This window comes from Uloborus diversus, chromosome 6 (genome assembly GCF_026930045.1).
Source record: "Uloborus diversus isolate 005 chromosome 6, Udiv.v.3.1, whole genome shotgun sequence".
NCBI lineage: Eukaryota > Metazoa > Arthropoda > Arachnida > Araneae > Uloboridae > Uloborus > Uloborus diversus.
The window spans coordinates 2,545,367-2,569,210 of NC_072736.1; the positions used below are offsets into that span (position 1 = coordinate 2,545,367).

A 23,844-nucleotide genomic window follows, 5' to 3' on the forward strand; every position below is an offset into this window, starting at 1 on the left:
GGCCTGACAAGAATAACAATTAATGCTAGAAAATTCAATATGACATTACAAATTGTTATCGAAAGAAAATGATACTTTTTTGCCTTGCTTGGCTAGCGCTTATTGTTTTCCATTTGTAGCTGAGTTATTTCTCTCGAATTCCCGAATCGGTTAATTTAAAAATTTTCTGTTTCGATTTTTCTAATTTCTGAGTTACGATTTAATTGTGTCATGTTATGCAAATCATCAACAAAATTCTCACGGATATATGGTGGTAGTTTTCTTTTCAGTTGATTGACCATTATTTCTTTTCACTTATCGAATTCTGTAATCTTACTACCATTTTATTCCACTCATGATAAAAATTAAAAATGGTTTAACTAAAAACGCGAAATCTCGCCAAGGCTACTTTGCTCGCACTATACTAAAACTATAACCCTAAACAAATTTGGCGAAACCTTTCAGCTGAGAATAAAAGGAATAAAGTAAATTCTTTCTCGGTTATTCATTTTGTTCTACGATAATATATTCAAGAAAATATTTTGCATACTGTCCATTCCAACTAAATGCTGCTGTAAAATATGGTAAGTTTAATTAATTTAAGATTAAAAAAAACCCATATTCTTACAAATTCATACAAAACAATAAAATTTTTTACCTTGTATAACGTTATCCAAGTTTGTTAATCCAGAATTTTCGCTTTCACCAATTATTAAGGAAATAATGAAAACTAACATTATTTTGAGAAGCTCGAGAATACTACTAAGGGACGAATTAATTTCTGTAGCTGAAAGCAAACTAAGACACATCGATTGCGTTAATAAATACTCAGAACAAACTGCCTGTGTTTACGTCAACAGACACACGTGGAACGCAACGTGGCAATGTTTTAGTTTCATTTGCAGTTTTGTAAATCACCGCAAGGTAGCGTATTCGAGCGCTGGAGTTCCGAATTGCAATTGATACATTCGAACAATATTTTCTGGCAATGTTGACAAACTAAGAACAGCTTTATACTAGAATGATTTCGAAAAAAAAAATCAGAAACTTCAAACGTTTAATGATTTTCTATTTTCATTGTTTTATGAACAGAATGGTTATTTAACTTTTATATAGAATTCTATATGAGTTTTAAAAATTTATTTCTCATATGTATCTTCTTTAAAGCCAAACGGTTCCGAAAATTGTTATTTTCCGGTTACTACTGCATTGCATGTAGAATAATGCGCCGCATTAAGCCATAACAACGTAAATCTGTTTTTAAAAAAATCCTCTGTATTTATTGATGAATGTTTCAAAAGCCCCAACTTTCGGAAACAAACGTTTTTAGGCTCTCCTGCAAAGTAGTGAAACTGTGACATACGTTAGTCTGGAGCATGTCGAATTTGATGAGCAATTTCTTTGATAAAAAAAGCAATTTACCCCCGTCATACCGTTATGAGTTATTTTCTAACTTACTAAATTTGTATTCGTAAATAGCGAAGATCAAACAAAAACATCTGCCGCGACTGCAGTCGCAGGTGGTCGCAGTTAAAACGTTGTTTATTTACAGGAAGGATTAAACTATTGATATATGTAAATTTTAGCCCACCGGAAGCCGCCGATAAAAATATATTCCACAATACTTTTCATTATATTTTTAAGAAAATAATGTTTTTTTATTTTAAATAATTTTCAATGTTGATGATTTTTTAATTTTTATCTACGATGTAATATGCATCCTATAAGTGTAAAAAACCAATCAGAAATGAATTTTATAAAATTTTAGTCCTCCATATTGAACGAATGAATTAAAACTGAATCATAAGTCGTACGTCCGAAAAAAGTAAAAACATAATTATTCAACGATCTCTGCTCTTTTTTTGTAAAAACGATTTTTTTTTCAAAAAACTCTTGTGGAGTAAGTTACTACAACTCAAGGGCTAAGTAATTATGGCATGAAATATTTTTTATCTTAAAAATGGCTATTTTTTCCGCCCTTGAACCACTGTGTGACGCCTCCTTACAAGTAAAGTACTGCCTTGGGCAATTGAACAGCAGTACTTGTTTTTCATTTATTTTTTGCCATCTATTTTACTTTCGCTTAATTGTACAAGATTGCTTATTTGGTTCTTGCTGAAAAAAAAAGCACGGAAAAAAACGTCAAATTCTGACATTTCACTTGTATTTGAGACGAATCGAAAACTAATTTAAAAGAATTTTGCTAAAGAAAAGATCGGCGACTTGAATTAAAACAGTGGGTCGCGACTTTTACCCAGGCCGCTAGCTAGAAGTTCAAAATGAATTAATTAGATCCTACAAAATATAAGTTTTCCTATGAAATTAATTCCGATATAGAAAATTAATGCCTTTCTACTCTGTTTAAATGATGTTTTTCCTCGTCTAATCAAGTTTATGTATGGCAATGTAAAATTTAAATCAAATTATTACTGCTTCTATTTATATTTTTAAAAATTGTAAAAATTTAAATCCTTCAACTTTTTCATCCTTTCTCACAGCGAATATTCGTAAAGACGGTTTAAAAAAGAAAAGATTGAAGGAAATGATAATTCTAAGTAATATTCCGTGTTCAAATGAGCTAATCTTCAAATGGTGTGTGTGTATGCTTTATTTATTTAATAAAAAGTAGCGACTACATTTCAAAAGTAGCTTGTAGTCGCTTCATCAAAAAATAGTTGTGGTTGTAGTTAGCTACATTTTTAATAAGTTGATTGTAGTTGCACTTCGCTACAAAAAAAAATGTAGTTTTTCCAACGACTGGACGTGACATTAATTCTATTTTAAAATGTGGACTCTGTTCTTAGACTAGGGTCCGGTGGGGTGGAATGGGTATAAAAATACATGTACATTTTTAAAATGATTACCAAACTATTCAAATCTGATATCAAACTATTAAAAAATCATAATCGAGTTTTTACATTTCAACAATACAGTCGAGTCCCGACTTACGCGAGGGATACGTTCCAAGACTCCTCGCGTAAGTCGAAATTTCGCGTTGTGGAAAAATTTCGGTATACATTTTTTTTAGAAGCATACCAAGTTCTTTTAGACACTTATAAACACCCCTCAAAACTGCTTTAAAGCATACCTCAACTGTAAATTAGTTTCTTACTTAAAGAACTGAACTTTTACTGTATTTGAAAGAAAAAAAAAGCTGTTTTATTCAACATGAAATACTTTAAGGTGCACAAAATGAATGATCAGACTTAAATAAAACACGGTATGTACAGTGTAGAAATAAAATGCTGCAATGCAACAGTACTGCATAGCGGGTTAGTAATAATATTTGTTAGTAAAAATAAAGATGATGACTTATGCTCCATGATCAGATCGTTATCTAATACATTTTTAAATACGGTTGCTTTGCCTTATTTTTTTTAAAACATTTCCATTTATGGCAACAGTCCATCTTCCTATTATCTTTAAGGGGTCTAAGGTCTCTTAACCTTCAAAATTTTCTATTTTCTGGAAAAAAATATATGTTATGCATAATTTAATTCTGAACAATTTGATATCGTATTTATTACCATACGCAAAAAAACTTTTCAAGTTATCGTGAAAATGCGTAAACTTTCACCATAGAGATTTATGTTTACAGCAGTTGTTTAAGCCTCTTTTTCTCAAGTGCCAGTTTCTCGTTTTGCGCGCATCATATCTTCGAAAGTTTCTTATGCATTTCCGTAAAACTTTTCATGCGTGTTTGTCTGGCTTATTTTTATGATCTGAACCTAAATTTTAACTAAAAATAAAAGTTATTAAAAAAATAAATATTTTCCCCCAAAATTTTGACATTAACTTATAAAATTTCAAAAAAGAATTATTTTTAAAAAAACAAATAAATTTAGGTTCATATCATAAAAGTAAACCGGAAAAGCATGCACAAAAAGTTTTACGGAAATAGAAATTTTTTGAGATATCATGCGCGCAAAATGAGAAACCCGAGAAAACGCAACTTGAGAAAAAGAGGCTTAAACAGCTGCTCTTAACATCTCTATGGGGAAAGTATACGCATTTTCACGATAACTTGAAAAGATTTTTGCGTATGGTAATAAATAAGGTATCAAATTGTTCAGAATTAAGTTATGCATAACATATATTTTTCCAGATAATTGAAAATTTTGAAGGTTGAGACCTTAAACCACAATACAAGAGCAGCTCCCATTTTCATAATATTTACTTTGCTTAGGCATTACTCTTGCAAGCTTCAATATTGAAACCAAGTTTCTTTTTGAAGGACATCTTTTTGTTTCGACTTTTTAATTGTACGTATGGTAGATTCACCGATATTTGTGTCGTGCTACCTTTGACGATTGGTAGTTGTTCAAACATATCGAGAACCTTAACTTTTTTTTTCTGTCATAAACTTTTTTTTTCCTCCCATCTTCACAAACTTTAGATAAAACAGCGCACTTGGATTCCATTATATTTCATCAACTTTAATATTTAGAATGAAAAAAAAAATAAATGAAAGATACTGAGTAGTTATTTGATGCACTAACAGAACGATGTGTAGACACTAGTTTGGTGAGGGAACTTTCGCTGTCAGTGATGATAAAAGTATGTAATAATATTCAAAGAAATCGGTATTTAGTAGCCAATAACGAAGCAGATACTTCCTCCAAAAATATTTCGTGCTGTGGACGAAGAATTCGCGTTGGCTATAAATTCGAAAAATTCGCGCTATAGCCGATTTCGCGTAAGTTGAATCGCGTTGTAACGAGAGTAGATTGTACACTTCACATATCCATAGTTATCGTTACTGAAATGATTTTATTAATTAGTGAAAAAGCTATTATTTCAAAGTCCGTTTTTATACCCATTCCGCCCCATGGGGTGGCGTGAAACGGGTAGTATTGTTTTAAATTAAATTTCAGAGTGAAATCATGAATTTTTTTTTTCACAAAAATATATTAATATAAGGGCAAAAATCTATTGAACAATGTAGTCTGTAATTTTCACTGCAATTAAAGTATAATGTCCACGATTGTTGAGGATAGGGTGACTTGGGTTGATGATCTGTTCTTCAATCTCCATTTTCGCATTATTGGGGAAGGTGAAAATTTTCCCATCAAAGACTTCTTAAGAATTTTTACAACATAAGTACAAGTATATAAAGATTCTAGAACTTGAGCAATGAAATACCTTTTAAACTGTATTCAACTAGCACCCAATCTCCTGTAGATATTGTACTTTAACATAAGCTTAGTGGAATGGGAGTTTGATCAGACTGGTTTTCAATTTATTTAGTCGGCTCTGGCGTTGTCAATTGGTTGCATGGTATGAATCTTATTAGGCGGTAGGCAAATGACAATTTCACTATCGATAGCATGCTTTACAGTTTCATAGGTCAGATGGCTTGAATGTCTTTTCAGATGCCTTGCGAAAAGTTTGAACCATTCTTTGAAGATTGTGTCTTCGACCCAACCAGATTTAGTGCAACCATTAGCAACTCCACAACATAAGGATTTCAGAATAAAAAAACTTTTGATAAAATAAACAACTTTCTTCAGAGAATAACTTTTAATGAGAAATTTAATGAAACTTTTATCGAGAAATTGCAAAAAGCATGCCCACTTATGTGAATACATCATTTTTTCAAAAGCAGAGGTGGCGGGTTATTGTCCCTTCCTGACCCCCCTAAATGACGAGACTGAATACTTTTCTTTTTTATTCTCGCTACATTTTACATAAGACAAAATATATCTAAAATCTCCTTTCACAAAGGGAGATAAAAGTTAAGACGTATAGCTTGACTAGATCAATCTGATCTTCAACCAGTTTTTCCATCATTGAACTTCTCCAGTTTAATTCTTATTAACCAAGAAGGATAAGATATAATGCAGAAATATACACGCTAACTCTAATTTTATTTACTTTTAATTATTAAGGTATTATTTTACACAAGAAATTAATTTGCCATTAAAGTATCGGTTGGAGCTCTCATTGTATATGTACACTTTTTATACAGAACACTAACTTCACTTTTTAAAATCTAATCTTTTGTCGTAAAACCACACCTGAAACCGAACTTACGACGAGAGAAACAAGTAAAACAAGAAATAAGTAAAACAAAGTACAACGTGTTTATTATAATATTCAGGGTAAAAAAAGTTTCGGAAAAAGGAATTGGTGAACTTATAAATCATCGTGGGTTACGGCTACTCTGTCCTCTTCTGAAGCAGTCGCCGGAGTAGTGCTGCTAGTCGAGCCTTCTGCTTGCGTTCGGCCAGATTCTTCTTCAGTCGCTAGCAACGATAGCACTCTTGCAAAGGGGTCTTCAGTGACGCTGACGCACTTGTAGTAGAAGAAGTATTGAGACTTGTGTTCGCCAAATTGTCTGCACTCTGTGCCCGCTGGACAGTCACAACTAGGAATAGAGGAATAAGCAGTAAATTACAGCTCTTAAACAGAAGTAGTATACATTAGGGTGGTTCAAAAAAAAATTTTTCAGCTGGATTCCAGGACGCCCCCTATTTTTACTTCCTTTTACAAAAGAAGGAAGTATTGTATTCGCGAAAAAAATTTCACCCAAAAATCGGCCTTAATTTCCATTTTGCTCACCCCCGAATGAATGTCGAGTTTTTTTCAACCCGACCACACGCGGATATATGCCTAGGAACGTACAGACACCCGAAATATCCATTTTGACATTCCCCGAGTTAATTACAACGAGTTTTCTCGTGGCGTCTGTATGTACGTATGTGTGTATGTATGTCGCATAACTCAAGGACGGAATGTCCTAGAAAGTTGAAATTTGGTACTTAGACTCCTAGTGGGGTCTAGGGGGTCTTTAGCTCCTTTTTGGGGGGGAAATCATTGTTAATTTCGATGTAAACTCAAGTGGTGTTATAATTTGGCGGACACTTTGCGATATATCGCCAGTCTTTTGGTCGCCAAGTTTTTTCGCCAACTTGGCGATTTTTTTTATTTTTTTTTAAAATCTCGTTTTAATTTGGCTACTGTTGGTGATATTTATAGAGTAAACTATTGAATCACATTAAAACTGCCAATAATGAGAAAATGACATTAAATTGGAGTAAAAGGAAGTCATGTGATGCACACATCAGCTCGTTTTTTTACACTTACTAGTAGAGTCATGCTGTAAAAGTTTTAGCTTCTTACTCAAATTTTAAGAGGGTGCTCAATGACCCCTCAATTCAACATTAGCCATAGTATGGAAAATGCTACAAGTTTAGAAACATTTAATCACCCCAGCTGCTTTTTGTAAATAATTATTTTATTGCTATGTATAATACTGGGGTATATTATAATATGTAGCATTGTTTTTTCAGTTCAATGTATTTTGTAACCCCCCCTCCCCATACTTATGAAGTTCAGGGGAGGGGGTTAAGCACCTTGTTTCAGTGAAATAGAAAGCTAAAATTCTAGTATATTACTATCCACAAGTCTAAAAACATTGAGGGGTGTCCTGTTATCTAGGAGAAACTTTTTTTTTTACATGTATTTTTGAACCACCCTAGTATACATGCAAAGCAACATACCGACAGCCCAATTCTAACATCCGGGGACCATGCCTAAACCCTCAAATCCAACTACCCGAGATGCAGATCATCGAAGGTTAGACAGTCTAGTTTCGACTTTAGTTCTATACTGCCGTGGGAAGGTAAAGTGCAGTATCTTCAGAAATGAGTTTTCGAGACATTTGAAGAGATGGGTTTTGGATTCCATAGGGGAAGCTGCTGTACCCACGGACAAAATTTACTTTTCAATTTTCGCTGGCCTCTGGGAATGGATAACCGATCGGAAAATTTTTTTGGCAGAATCTACAACGTATTTAATTTGACAATTTTTGTCAGGTGAAAATCAAAACTTTCAACTTCAAAACATTTTTTCTTAAAAGCCATCTTTTTTGTCCGTGGGTACGACACCCCGTTCACCCAGTGGACAAGTGCCTTTGTACCCATGGGCATATAAAAAATATATAAATAGGACTGAGGAACTCAATTATACCTAATACATTTTCATAAGCCATTTTATATTTGAAATACTTCAAACATTCATTGAAAATAACATTAAATAAAATATCCAACAGAAATTAAACTTTGAAAATTAATCGAAGGTTTTTTCCTTTTTTTTTAATTTTCCTTAATTTTTAACATCATTGAACTCTTTAAAAAGTTATTACTCTTAAGATATATTAATTATTCATTACATCATTAACTATTTTTAAACAAACAAAATAACTAGGTTTATGATAGTATGGCTCTATGTACCTATATAATAACATCAATTTATATGCAAATTGAAACCTTTAACCAAAATTACCCCCCCCCCCAAAAAAAAATCAACCCATTACAAAAAAATTGGATTAATCCAACATAAATCAAGAAAAGTCTACTTCAAATGAAAATAGGTGGAATTGACGGTCTGTAGATCCTACAACAGGTGGGGGGTTACACTTCAACACTATCTTCAAGACCTACTTCAAATTCATCATCATTGTTGAAAGCAAATTTCGGACGTTGATGATAAAGCACCATTTTGAGGTACTTCACATTGTAAGGAGACTCGGTGTGACCCAACGAGACTAAAAACTGAGTACACATGATTGTGTGTCCTTGGGTACAAAGGTATGCCATTTTGGATTTGCAAGCCAGTCACATCGACAAGACCACAGTTTTACAACATTAAAAATCAGAAGCAAAACCTTCAAATTATAGGGAATCATGATACTTACAACAAAAATGAATAATATAATCTACGACGGACAAAAAAAAAGAAATTGCTCATGTTTTTTTTTTTTTTACTTTGGTACTACTAAAACCGAAAAAATGTGATAGAACCTTAACTGTTCGTTTGATGGCGTTGAAACTTCCTGGGGTACTGGAGAGGGTTGTGACACACACGTTGAGCCTCAAAAGGGAAGTTTTCGATCTTTCAATTTTATTTTTATATGATAGAGTAACATGTATGAACATCATAGGTTAAAACATTTTTGCGATACAATAATTAGTTTTTTTTTTTTAATTTTTGAAGATCAAGCGATTGTGACGTCAAATGGCACAGGAAGTGACGTAATGCGCTCTTCCGCCGTGGGAGAAGCCGAAGGACGTGCTTCGAAGACGAAACGTAAGGCTTACCTCTTCGCATTTAAGTCCTCGCGTTTCTGGAACATTAAACCTCTCATCCTCTCTGAAATATTGGAATACCATCATTGATGTTACTTGAGGAAGATTATATTGTGCTTTAATGAATCCGGCCTCCATAGTGTGGAAAAGGATTATTGAATTTCTAAAAAATAAAAATATCAGCGTGCTCAAAATGTCCGTAGCGAAAACAAGGGATCTTCGGCCGAAGGCTGCCCATGAGTGCCCTGTGACGTAAACTCGCGACGTTTCAGAAGAAAGCACTTTTGCGAGTGGATTTTTAAAAATTCATTAAAAATCAATCACGGTGTTTAAAAATTCGGCGATTGTGAATTTTTTAGTTCTGAGGGTCAATTCCAACAGTCAAAATATGAACATTTAATAGGTTGCAACTTCCCTATTAAGATCTCGCTCGACGATGCCCAGAATTTCCCGACCAACGTCCGTAGGTACAACCGTCCGTGGGTACAGTAGCTTCCTCTATTAATAGGAAAATGCTGAAATTAGACCTTTTTTCAACTCTTTTTCGGCGAAAACCAAATAAGCGAGCTTATACAGTAAAGCTAACTTACAATAGATGACAAAAAGTGAAAGATTTGCGGATACTGCCCTTGACCTGACCACGGCAGTATACATCTGCATGCGTGTTTCCGAACGTTTTGGTTCTTGAACCAGGCACAGATGAAGTGGTCGTGCAAGCTTTGCCTACTGTTTACAAAAAAAGGAAGTTTTGTATTCGCGAAAAAAAATTTCACTCAAAAACCAGCCTTAATTTCCATTTTGCTCACCCCAGAATGAATGTTGAGCTCTTTTTTCGACCCGACCACACGTGGATACATGCCTAGGAACGTACAGACACCCGAAATATCCATTTTGACGATCCCCGAGTTAATTACAACGAGTTTTCTCGTGACGTCCGTATGTACGTGTGTATCTCGCATAACTTAAAAACGGTATGTCCTAGAAAGGTGAAATTTGGTACGTAGACGCCTAGTGGGGTCTAGTTGTGCACCTTCTCTTTTGATTGCATTCGGATGTTCCTAAAGGGATCTTTTACATTTTTTGGGGGGAAATCATTGTTAATTTCAATGCTAACTCAAGTGGTGTTATAATTTGTCAAACACTTGGCAATATATCGCCAAGCTTTTGGCCGCCAAGTTTTGTCGGCAACTTGGCGAAACATTTGGCGATTTTTTTTAATCTTTAAGTCTGGTTTTAATTTGGCCAATGTTGGTGATATTTAAAGAGTTAACCACTGAATCACATTAAAATTGCTATTAATGGGGAAACAAATTTGTTTAAAACGTTTTTTTTGCTTCGGTTCGCAAGAAACTAGGATTGAAAATTATTTAGTGTTTCCTTGCTTACTCCAAGGCGCTATTATCATTAAATTGGCGTAAAAGGAAGTCATATAATGTACACATCAGCTCGTTGTGTTTGTAATTATTTTTGCTGCCTTAAAAACTCCTTTCTCTTTTTTTCGTAAAAAAGCTCTATTACCAGTTTTGTATTTTTTCCTTTGAGTCATTAGAATGCTATAAATGCTTTAAAATATACTATTAATTTAGATGTACCGCCTCTCTTTGTATAGTTCTACAGCGCTAAAAACTCAATGGCAACGTTATCAAAAGTGCTGTACCCTTCAGCATCCATGCTTCTGCACAAATTCGAGCGCGTCCACATGGTACGAGAGCCTCACGCTTTATGTACTATGCCGTCGGGCATTTATACTTGTCGACTGGAAAAACCTAATTTTTGACTATTATCGACTAGATCGTTGCTGGTTACAACGAATAGAAGTATATGCGTATAAAAGAAACATTTAGCAGTAAATCTGAACTGAATAATCAAATCAGAAGCAAAGACCTGGTTGTGTGGTTTTTTGGCAAAAGAGTTTTTATAGGCTATAATGTGCCAAAAAGTAGAAACAAGTGCCACAAAAGAAAATTTGATTATGGAGTAAAAGGGCATAAAACTTCTAGAATTTTTTTTTTAAAGTTCCGAAATGAACGATGTTAAAGCTTTGATGTAACTTTAATTTTGACTGTAGATGGCGCAGTTGGGAAACTGATATATATATATATATATTGCATGTCTGTTTAATTTGGTTTTCTGTTTTGTTTCTTCTAAGTTCTTGTACTTGGTTCATTTAGCCTTATTTTGAACTTTATCTCTTGACATCATATAGTTAACTTTAATTTCGTTAGTATTATTTACAAAAGTTTTAGTTATAGTTGCTTTTAATATTTTAAGTAAAATAAAGTATGTTTTTATGAACTTTTTTGAGTTGTGGACTGAATTGCAAATTTTCTGAAAATAGCACACGTAGTTACGATACAAACGAAGTTTTAAATTTTGAAGCACTCAAAAGAATAGATTAAAAAATAATTTTGAGTAACATAAAAACGTTAGTAACAAAACAAAGACGAGATGAAAACATGGACATAAAGGTCAAACACTGAAGAGAAAAAAAGAATCCCCTGAAGGAAGGGCAACAACTTAGAATAGCCGAGACTTCGAAAATGTAATCATCTTGAGATTCAAAAACAAAAACCTTTTTGGATGCACTAATTAATCTCTTTATTCCTACATTCAAGGGACCGGTAGCCCAGTTATGTCTTCCAGAGCGTTGGTAATTGAGCTAAAGCCCATAGTGAGGACGAAACGGCAGTCTCCGAGCAACTGTTCCGATTCAGTCTTGCACACGATTCTGTTGTGCTAAGCACAAAAGTCGTACCTGTCTTTTTTATCAAAATTGAGTTGCTGTCACCAGGCGGTTCTTGGTCCCGCGTTTAACCTAAGTACAGTATTTAATGGTCATTTGTCAAAGGAACATATTTAAAACGAGCTGCTGTGTGCATCACATGACTTCCTTTTACTTCAAATTAATGTCATTTTCCCATTATTGGCAATTTTAATGTGACTCAATAGTTTACTCTCTAAATTTCACCAACAGTGGCCAAATCAAAACCAGATTTTAAAAAAAAAATCGCCAAATTTGTCGCCAAGCTGGCGACAAAACTTGGCGACCAAAAGACTGGCAATATATCGCCAAGTGTCCGCCAAATCATAACACCACTTGAGTTTACATCGAAATTAACAATGATTTAACCCCAAAAGGGGGCAAAAGATCCCCTTAGGAACATCCGAATGCCACCAAAAGGGAAGGTGCACAACTAGACCCAACTAGAAGTCCACGTACCAAATTTAAACTTTCTAGGACGTACCGTTTTTGAGTTATGTGAGATACATACACACGTACATACAGACGTCACGAGAAAACTTGTTGTAATTAACTCGGGGTTTGTCAAAATGGATATTTCGGGTGTCTGTACGTCAATAGGCATATATCCACGTGTGGTCTAGTCGAAAAAAAACATTCATTCGGGGGTGAGCAAAACAAATTAAGGCCGATTATCGAGTGAAAATTTTTTCGCGAATACAATACTCCCTTTTTTGTAAAAGGAAGTAAAAAAAACACTTTGAAAGAGCTCCATATGAATCAAATGCATTGAGGAGCAAAATTTTAAACGGGATTTTCTCCTTTTAAGTACAACTGCAGATACGGCTTTTGCGCTTAGCATGGCAGTATAGTTCAAGCTGAGCTATAAGAAAATATAGACTTCCACATCCTGCACCTTATCAGGAAGTTTAGCGTGAGTTTTCGTTTGAAATTTGTTTCTCGTCGTTAACAAATGACGACACTTCACAAGAAAAACTTATTTCGCAAACTCTCGATTAAACCAATCCGTACTTTTTTTTCCAACCGATTTCGAGGTGAACTCGTCCAAAGCCAGCCAAGCGCCAACAATCTTGAGCTGAGCTGTACTTGTTTGCGAATGCCTATAAATAGTTTGTCTATCCCAATAGTGTGATCCTGATAAGTTTGGCAATGACCTAGGCATTGTTTACAGCTTAGAAAGTTCAGTGACAGGGATTTATTGGCGATGATTCGAGTTAGAATACTCTTTCAAAAGTACTACGAAACAACCCAATTCTACTCAACTCGGTGCCAATTGTCCTTCCCTATTACACCTGAAAATCAAATATCGTCAAGGTCATGACTCAACTTATCAGAGCCACACCACACACGGCCTGAGATTTTCATATGGCAGTAAAAAAACTCAAGTGCTCTGATGTCGGTGGGAAAACATGAAGTATTCGATCAAAAAATTAAAAACATTGCCGCTGTTCGAGGTTGTCACGCGAGTTTGAAAACTCCGATAAATCAGACATATTCAACATTAAGATTGTGCAGCGTGCTCACCAGTGGCACGATCAATAAAAGCAGAAAGTTTCTCTGTCCGGAGGATGTCTGGATGTCTGTGACGCGCATAGCGCCTAAACCGTTCGGCCGATTTTCATGAAATTTAGCACAAAGTTAGTATGTAGCATGGGGATGTGCACCTCGAAGCGATTTTTCGAAAATTCGATGCTTTCTATTCCAATTTAAAAAAAAAATATCATAAGATGGACGAGTAAATTACCGAAATTATCATAACGTGGAACCGTAAGATGGGTACAAGCCAACTGGCGAGAGAATTCACCATACATTATTTGTAAATATACAGGCGAACCAAAAGACCTTTTGATTTTTCTATTACGGGCAAAGCCGTGCGGGTATCACTAGTGTAGAATAAAAAACTTACTATTTGAGAAACTTGCCAATGAGGGCTCCTGACGCGTTGTACCGCTGAAAACCGCAACGGACATGAGGGGAGCAAATTGGGTACTCTGTGTTTTCGTCACCTGGCACAGTTGTCGACTTTCCAATACTAGATTCGGTTGCTGACGTGCCAATGTCCTCAGTTTTAGATTCAGTTGCTGACCCGCCAATGTCCTCTGTACTAGATTCGGTTGCTGACCCGCCAATGTCCTCTGTACTAGATTCGGTTGCTGACCCGCCAATGTCCTCTGTACTAGATTCGGTTGCTGACTTGCCAATGTCAGCAGTTTTAGATTCGATCGCTGATCCGCCAATGTCCTCTGTACCAGGTTCGGTAACTGACGTGACAATGTCCTCTGTACTGGATTTAATGTCGTTGGCAGGCAAGGATTCTGTTCCAGCAGATTTGAATTCAATTGCACCCTCCTCCCTCTGAAAAAGAAGAGATGTAGTAACAATGTACAAAAATTAAAATTTTCATACATTGCATTGGAGTTGTAAGGAATATTTTTTTAATTCAAAAAAAATGAAAGCTTTTGCAGTCTTCTGACTGCGTTTATAATTTACCAGTTCTGAATTTGGAGGACGTCCTGAATCGACAAAGAGTTCCTTACAGCCTCGAAATAAATCCATGAGTGGAACCATTAGTGCGTTTTAACATTGTTAATACTGCATTCATTCATTTATCACATAAAAAGGTGAAATTTCCTACAACAGAAGTTACTCAAATTGATCACAAGACTACTTTTGACTGGGATAACTGTCACCCAGGAAAATTGTACGCCTACAATATTTCAATTCAACGTGACTGAACAGCATTCTTGATATTTTCATAAGAAACTTTTATATAGCAATATTAAGTGATAGTCTAAGTGACATCACTGTTGTAATTCCAATCTAGTAAGATATTTCATATCTTGACTATTGGAATAAAGAACACGTTGAGAGCACCTATAGCAATGAAACGTGTCAGGGATGCAAGGAACACCTTTTCAAACGCAGGGAAAAGCCATTAAAAGAAGGTTTCGTGTTACGAAAACTGCACCACGAGAAAACATTAAAGGTTTAAAGTATTTTAGGTTTTTAAGCAAACTCCAACTTATTGCTTTACAATTAGTAAATAGTATTATACATATAATTCAAATTTAGCAAATACTAAGCATTGCAAGAAATGTCATGTCACGGAATAAAAGAAAAATCAATGCTTTAATGTTGACCGGTTTGCAAGTAGCAGGGTTTTTTGAGACAAATACAGCTACACAGAACTGTGTTTTGAACAGGCGCTACGCAAATTTTATGCAAAACTTCGAACTTAAATACATATAAACAAGGCTGCGGAGTCAAATCCGACTCAAAGAATCGGAGTGATTTTTGAGTAAAGGTGTCGGAATCATTAGAAAACATGCCGACTCGAAGCTTCATTTTTTCTTTAATTTTCACTGCCTCTGCTTGAATTTTATTAAAAACCGATTATCAGTTGTGGTTTGATCACATGTATAAAGACCGACTAAAAAGAAAATAACCGTCATTTGCAACCATCTGGTTAGATTGTTTCTTTCTGTAATAGCTAACTACGCCATTCCCTTTTTTTTAAACTTTCTTTAACTAAGAGCAACTGTTAGCAACCGGTTTTTTTCGACTAATATTTTCAAAGTAATTACTCTCAAATTATATTAACAACATACGTTTTATCAATCGGTTATAAAATAGTTACAAAATAGTAAAAACAATGTATCCCTAGAGCAAATCTGGTCCCATAGCTCGGGAGGAAACTTCCGAGGGTGTTGAGGAAATTCAAATACAGTCGACGCCCGCTACAACGCGATCCGACTTACGCGAAATGGCTATAACGCGATTTTTTTCCCGGTAAAGAATTTCATTCCTAACGCGAATTCTTCACCCGCAACATGAAAATTTTCCGAAGGGAATCGCGTTTTTTTCGTAAATGGACCTTCATCCCTTTGGCATCGCTGAGGGCGGAAGTTCACACACCGTACTAGTCTGAACATCGCTTATACAAATGACTACTCCTCATTTTCCATTTATTTTTTGTATTCTATATGGGAAAGTTTATGAAATATAGTGACACCTAAGAGCGCTGTTTCATTTAAAGTTTGTGAAGATAGAAGGAAAAAGAGAAAGTTTCAACAACCATAGTGCATTTGTTTTTCTTACTACATAATGTACGTACCGTAGTGGTTTATTTTACGTCTTCCTTTCCCATTGATTTTGTGCATCGTAGCAGTTTATGTTAAATAAAACTTTTTTTTTTAAATACAATAAATAAAAATTCAATTTTTTTTTTGTTTAAGAATTAAGAAACAGTAGTGTATAGTTGAGAAATGGTTTTTTAACAGTTTGAGGTGGTGTTTACAAGTGTGTTTAATCGTATGGGTATGTTTATAAAAGTTTTTACTCATACCCTTTTCCACAACGCGAAATTTCAGCTTACGCGAAGGGTCTTGGAACGCATCCCTCGCCGTAAGTCAGGACTCGACTTGCCGCGATAGCGCAAATCCAGAAGATCCGATAAAATATATCTATTTTTTGAATCTAAAGACTATCTATAAACTTGGTTCTCACTAAAAAGTATGAAATAAAATAAGTATATAATTTCCTGGTTACACAACACTCAATAATTGTAGTTAATCTTAAAATCTTCATATTAAGATTAATTCTAAAGTAGTCAATAAAATTAAAAATTGAGCGAAGAAATACAGGTATAGTCAGTAGCGTAACTAACCACAATATCGAGGAGGGTGACCCAAAGTGAGTAGGTCGCCCAAAGCGGGTAGGCCTTCGTATGCCCCCTCTCCCATGGTGTGTCAGCGGCGATGAATACGTATGTCGTTCGTGTTTACCCGAACACCCCCGAGTTATTATCAGTCCCAGCGAAGCGACATGGAGCAACCAGGCTTTAAAAAAATGATACATTAAAAATAAAAATAAATGATGCATTAAAAAATTTTTTAAAAAAAATGAAGTTTTGTAACTTGTTTTGAGATTAGTCGAAGACCATATTTTTTTTTTATTGTCAATAATATTAACTTATTCTGACACTATCCACCTATAAACTACGATGGTCATTCCGTTTTTTTAATTATAGGTTATAACTATTGAAATAAAAAACGTGCCTTTGGACAAAGTGGGTATAGGATTTATCATATTTAATTAAAATTCCTTGACTCGTGTGCTGACTTATTTTCTCTTTCAATAGGATAAGTATACCTTTTTAAAGTTATTTTTAGGATAGTAATTAGTCTATTATGTAATTAACTCTTATTTCTTTATGTTTTATGAACAAATGTACTGACTTTAAATTGGATAAGTACAACTGTTTTATATTTTATGTAATGGCAGGTAGCTAGTCAACTATTTGAATCATTTATAACTTCATATTTTATTGGAAAATGTGCCAAACCACGATTAGTTGAGCTTACCCGCTTTGCGCTCAATGGTAGGGCAAAGCCGGTTTTTGACATGTTTGTTAAATTTGATAATAAATATTGAGTTTGAGAAATAATACAAAAATCACTTGTTATTTTGAATTTGGAGAACCCTGCTAAGACCTGGGTTCTTGAACCCAGGTCTTAGCAGCTTTTAGTTTAGAAAGGGATCTTTAGCTGCAGAAATCCGGAGAATTCGTCACAAATGAGAAGAAAAAGAATTAGCAGTATGAATTTAATTATAAAGATAATAGTTGCACAAAAATAGGGGTTTGGAGTGATTTTCTAAAATTCTTCTGAAATTCTAGTTAAAACGGAATTTTAGACTATATGTGGAAGAAAAAAGGTTCAATTCGTCGTAATTTTTTCAAAGTTGAAATTTTAAAAACGCTATTGCAAGACATTTTTCGTAACGTAATTGGCCAGTGACTATTCCACAAATGTTTTTTCATTGGAAGTTCGAAAAACGCAATTTTAGAAGACCTTCGATGAAGTTAAAACAACAAAATTCAGGTTCGGGGGTTATCTCCGGAAATTTTTCGAAATTTAACATCTAAAAATGCAAAGGCCACTTTTGATGACGTTACGTGAAAGAATCAGGCTCAGAACTCTCCACCGGAGTTTTTCGAATTTCCAAATTAGTGATTTTAAACGTTCCCAAGTGATGTTAGGAGGATTGGATTTAAGGTACAAGGACCTTACCCGTAAATTTTTCGAAAGTTTTTTTTTTACACACGTGATTGCGAGTCACCTTTGGGGGGAGGAGTCAGACTCTTCGGAAAATATCTCGATATTAAAGTTTCAAAAACGTAACTTTAGACAATCTTCAATACGTTAACACTCCGTCGGGCGCAATATGTTGTAGAACACGATCGGGCGCATTGAGCCTGGGAAGCACACTATGATCTACTGATCTTTTCTACGCATGTTCACATTTTCTTACGAAAAAATTGTCCACTACAAACACCAAAGAAGAGAAATAAAACAGTTTTTCAAGGTTTTCGAATGTAACAAGTTTATTTGAGAAAATGAATATACATTTTTCCATGAGCTATTGAGGGGCGTGGCTAGCAAAAGAATTCGAGGTGTGCCTAATAGATCAGTTGCGCCCGACGGAGTGTTAACAAAAGGAGGGAGGGGGAAAATTTTTGAAATGGAACTCTTAAAAACGCAATTGTAGGCCACCTTTGATAATGTTACAATAAGGGATTGAATTGTGGACTATGCCACAGAATTTTTGGAATTGAAATTCCAAAAACGCAATTTTAGGCAAATTTAGGTGATATTAAGAAAAGCGCAAGTTTTGCGGAACTTCTTTGTAAATTTTTAGAAATTTAAGTTTTTAAAAATGAGATTGTAAGCATCCTTAAATTGCCTTTGGAACTTCGATTTCAAAAAATTAAGCTGCAAAGTTTCAAATCCTCTCATCTCTTCCCCTAACTTCATCAAAAATGGTCCGCAAATGCGTTTTTTGGATGGGAATAGGGGAAACTTCAAAAATGAGACTTCCGAAAAAGAAATTCATATTGAAGTTCCCAAAACGCAATTTTAGATGATTTTCGGCAATTTTAAAAGGAACGAAAGTTCAGAGGAGAATGGATGGAATTCCTCCCCGGATTTTTTCAAAATCAAAGTTTTAATACCGCAAATATGGAAAGGGATAAGGTTTGTAACTTTGGTCGGGAATTTGTAGAAATCGAAGTTCCAAAAAAGCCATATTAAGCGATTTTTGGACATATTAGGGAGAAGGTTTTTCGGACTATATCCCAGAATGTTTCCGAAATTGAGGTTTAAAAACACAACAGGCTGTCTGGGGAAGTAATAAGAAATTTAGTTCTAGGATCCCTTCTTTCCCACCTTTTTGGCTAAGTCCCCATCTTTTATTTGTTTTGAAAAAAATGTAAGAAAACTTATATAGTAGGTAAAAAATTAGCAATTTCCCCCCAAAAAAGTTTAAAGTAACTTTTGCATTTATTTTCTTTAAATTGATAGGTCTGTTATTTGGATGCTATTCGCCTACTTAATGCCAGAGCCTGTTTACTGAATAGGCCGTGGCCTAGATATCCTGCAATTTGGGGGCCGCCAAATGGCAAAAATTGTAATATTTGGCTACAAGAGGGTCCCGAAAAAGTTTTTTCCCTACGACATCTGATATCTTAATCGGGGACCCTAGGCCAATAGATTCTGGGACCCTAGAGGGATCCCAAAATAAATATAAGCATTAAGGAAAATTTTAACAAAATTGAAGGAAAACAAAGCAAAAACATTTCGTCGCTGTAAATATTCTGTACTAATCATCTAAACCAGGGGTCTCCAACCTACGACCTGCGGGCCAAATCCAGCCAGCGAGCATATTTTTCCCGGCCCACCGGAAGCTTATAGACAGAAAACATTTTTTTGATTTGATAATACATTTCTTTTTAAGCATTTAAAAAGAAAACTAAGTCAAGAACATCTCGAAAAATCACTTCTAAGTATGATCGTAGTCAAAGGGGGGGATGCAGGAAGAGGCAACTGCCTCTCCCTAGAAGAGAGTCTTCATTTTCACTTTCCTCCCTAACGTCACCAAAGGTAATTTAAAATTGAACTTTTGAGACTTCCATTTAAAAAAATTCTGCAGGATAGTCGCTTTTTTCTTCATTTGGTCAAAAATATCCCTAAATGGTGCTTTGGTGGTTTTAATTTCAAACGATTTCCGGGGAGAGATTCCGATGGGCCCCTTTCCGAACGTCTCAACATATATAGCTTAAAATGGCGTTTTGAACTTCAATATCAAAAAAATTCTGGAATATGTCCTGAATTCGGACCATTCTTTTAACATCAAAGGTATCCTGACATGTGTTTTAGGACTTCATTCCCAAAAAGTTCTTAAAGAGAGAGGATCTGAACCTACCTCATTTCCTTAACATCACAAACCAAAGATAATTTAAAATTCCGTTTTCAAAACTAATTTGAAAGAAGGAAAAACCTTTGACTTTGCGAAAGATAGCCTAAAATTGACTTAATGATTGAAAAATAATCTTAAGAGATATAATTGCAACCTCTCTTTCCCCTAATTTGACTACAATTGCCTGAAAATTTGAATTTTGATGAGAATTTCTCCTGAAGTGGAAACTTGTACTCCAACTATCTTTAACACCACCAAAAATAGACTAAAACTGCGTTTTTAATACTTCAATTTGGAAACATTTCCGGGGTTATAACTCGATCCCTTCATCTCCTTCCTATTCAAAGACAGAATAAAACGTTTTAGGACTTATAACTTTTGGTATCTATCTTTTCTTCGTAGCAAATTCCTTTTATAAATTCACTCATTTCTTTTTTCTGTTTTTTAAAACTTTAATGTAGAAACTTAAAGCAAGATGGATAAGGGCAGCAGCAGGCAGCGTCAAAAAAGTATTGTCTGACCTCGAAAACTGGCACTGGGAGAAGTGGCAGCTAAAACCACATCTTGTTACACCTTGGCTTGCCCTCCCCCCTAACGTGAATTCTGGCTACACTCATGTCACTGAGCACTTATTAAAATAATAATAATTTGAATTTTGACATCTTGAATTCAAATTATGATTTTCGCAATCACGAGTGTGTGTGAATGGGCGGGGTATGCATGTGTGTTTGTGTCTGTGTGCAGGCATGAGTGCATGGGTAGTTGTGTGTATGTGTATATGTGTAGGTGTATGTATGTGTTTGTGTGTTTGTGCAGGATATGGACGCAACCTGGAGATTTTGCTCGCTATAGGAGCAGCATCGTGAGGAGCCGACCGACGGGGGTGCTGCAGAGGGAGGTGGTGGGAAATAAAATCATAGGAAGATAAAAACCGCCAAGTGAGAAGAATAAGCAATCGTGATTGCTCAAAAAAACCTTTAACCTATTCGATATTCACATTCGAGTGTAAAGGAGAAAGTTTGTTTTAAGTGATTCATCTGAAAATATTGTGTACACGCCATAAAACTATGCCTCAGTAAAATTAAATATTTTGTATGTAATTTATATTAATATAAATTAAGTTTTTTTCTTTTTCTTTTTTGACTTCATACTTGCATGGCAAAGAGGTTGGTGACAAGTTGGAAGAAAGAGCAAAATCTTTGGTTAGGCAGAAAAGTACGAGTACATTTGAGAAACAAAAGTACAATCAACTAATTTTTTTTTAACAGAGTAAAGAATCCTACGCCTTCAACTGTATTATAATTTAATCGCGTTGATATTGAAATTCGAAGTTACACAAGATAAACAAAAAAGATATTCTAGGTATCATGAATGACAAAATTGTGGCACGCAGTTGCAGATGTTTCTGCACCTTAAAAACTTCTATGGCGCAGACTATGCCATGGACCCTCCTTTGTATGCACCCATGCATGGTTAACACTTATGGAGAGTTTTGTTCATGTATTACGCAATTCACTTATTTAAATCGTATAAAATACGATTTATTTAACTTTTAAATCAAACAAACCACTCTGTCACACACGTAACAGAATGCATTAATTTTTTACCTGCAATTTTTGAGCTTCAGAAAAAATAATTGTTTGGAATATTTACTTGATGTATGTAGACGCATGTAAAAAAACTATGTTTTATTTCACTTACGAAGTTTCACACGAAATGAAAAAATAAAATGAGAAGCAGCTCATATTAACGAATCTTGAGAGTCGCACGTACCCCTGCAATTAAAATTGTGAAAACGTAGCGTTATCCTACAATAAAATATTGCCTTTAAATTAACCCCAGATATACTCAGTTATCATACAAAAGAAACAAAGGATATTTTAGTAACTTTATCTAATTTTTTATTGTTATTTACAAAGAAACAATATCAAAAAGTCACACGTAACGATGGGACGGCCCTGTGCAGTGTTTTAATTTTATTCATGGAAGAACTGTAACTGAAAAAGTTAACACTTTGACTTTACAAAAAACGGGTGTAGTAACACTCAGTTTCCTATGACAATATGATAACGAAGAACTTTTAAAGATTAAAGAAAATTGTAATAAATCTACTGATTAAAAAAAAAAAGTTTTAGTAGAGTCCACCTTGCGATTTCAATTCTGAAGGGAAATCGCGAGGCCTTTATTACTCGGATTTTAGTTTTTATTCTTACACTCTTGAAGTCGAAACATATTGGTTACTTGGTTCTGTTGGTCAGTACTAAGATCTTTACAAAAATAAAAATTAATAACTATGTCTTCAGATGTATTAGGAATAATTATCTATAAACCCTTAAATCTAAACTATGTGGTATCAGGCACCTAATTAAAATAGTGGTGGTATGAGATACGATGGAAGATTGTTAGATTAAGGGGGTCTGAAACACAAAAATCGTCAAATTTTGCAATTTTTTTTTTATCATTTAAAAAATTACTCCGTTTCTTCTGCTTAAAAGGACGTTTGAATCGTGTTTCCATCTTTATTAGAACAAAAGATATAATTATTTTTGTTGCCCGCACCTAACTAATGTGTATTGAACTTTAAAACTTTAAACGCGTTTTTCTCCATGATGCAAATTTTCCCCGATTTCTTGCATTCAAACTCTTATAAGTCAGCAACCGATAAAGATAAAGTAATGAAATTTAGAGCATGTCTTTTTCGAACAGTTTACTTTAATTTTTATTCGGCGATTTTGAAAAAAAATGTTTACTGCAAAAAATATAATTTTTTTAAAAAAAAGTATCATTGAATTTTTCTTCAAATTTTTTTAATTTTTATTGAATCAATATTTTTAAAATCGCCGAATAAAAATTAAAGCTTAGATATTTGTGCATACTTTTTTGAAAAGAAATTGAAAATTGACCAACAATATTTTGAGTTATAGCAATTTAATGCAAACCCAATTTTTTTTTTAAAAACAAATTAAATTTAAATAATAAAAAAAATTCATATTAATGTTGTGATTTTGCTTATTAATTAAATGGTGAATGGTGGTCAAAATTCAAAACTCTAAAGTATATAATAAAAAAAATTTCAAAATGTGTCCCGGACCCACTTAAAATCGCATTCAAAACTCGGCTTGAAACTAAACTTTGAAGCAATAAACAAACAAGAGATCACTGCTGAAGAGCAATAACAGTAGAAAGTCGATACATACTAAACAAACTCACCTCATTTTGTAAAATTTCTCCGTAGGAGAGCCCGAAAGTTAAAATAATAACAAGCAGCATCTTAGGCAAAGCCATCGCAAGACGAACAGCTAATTCTGCACTCAAACAAGCACAAGCTACCTAAATCAGCTATTTGGTACACGAGGCAGTAACCAATATGCAAACACTGAAACAAGAACTTCTACTTTAATTTCCTTTCCTCTAAGCACCCAATACAGAAATATAGTCATAGAGCAGACAGTTTTTTTTACTTCCTTTTACCAAAAAGGAAGTATTGTATTCGCAAAAAAAAATTTCACTGGAAAATCGACTTTAATATCAATTTTGCTCACCCCCGAATGAGTGCTGAGTTTTTTTTCGACTCGACCACACGTGGATAGATTCCTAAGAACGTATAGACACGCGAAATATCCATTTTGATGATTCCCGAGTTAGTTACAACGCGTTTTCTCGTGACGTCTGTATGTACGTATGTACATATGTGCGTATGTATGTCGCATAACTCAAGAACGGTATGTCCTAGAAAGTTGAAATTTGGTACGTAGACTT

The 23,844-nt window shown here is 34.5% G+C and overlaps 1 protein-coding gene across 1 annotated transcript; it reads right to left on the minus strand.

Annotated features, from left to right (window-relative positions):
* Positions 1 to 6,210: 6,210 nt before the first annotated feature.
* On the minus strand, positions 6,211 to 23,300 carry LOC129224149 (uncharacterized). The gene is made up of 3 exons (XM_054858565.1): positions 23,296 to 23,300; positions 13,736 to 14,184; positions 6,211 to 6,346 (listed from the first exon to the last, which is right to left on the minus strand). Exons 1-3 carry the CDS (start codon positions 23,298 to 23,300, stop codon positions 6,225 to 6,227), a joined length of 576 nt encoding a protein of 191 aa, XP_054714540.1. The 3' UTR covers positions 6,211 to 6,224.
* Positions 23,301 to 23,844: the final 544 nt, after the last annotated feature.

Coding starts and splice junctions, on each gene's coding strand:
- LOC129224149 (XM_054858565.1), bottom strand. Junction 6,347..13,735: donor ATTGGCAAGTTTCTCAAATA/GTAAGTTTTTTA, acceptor CTCTATTCCTAG/TTGTGACTGTCCAGCGGGCA.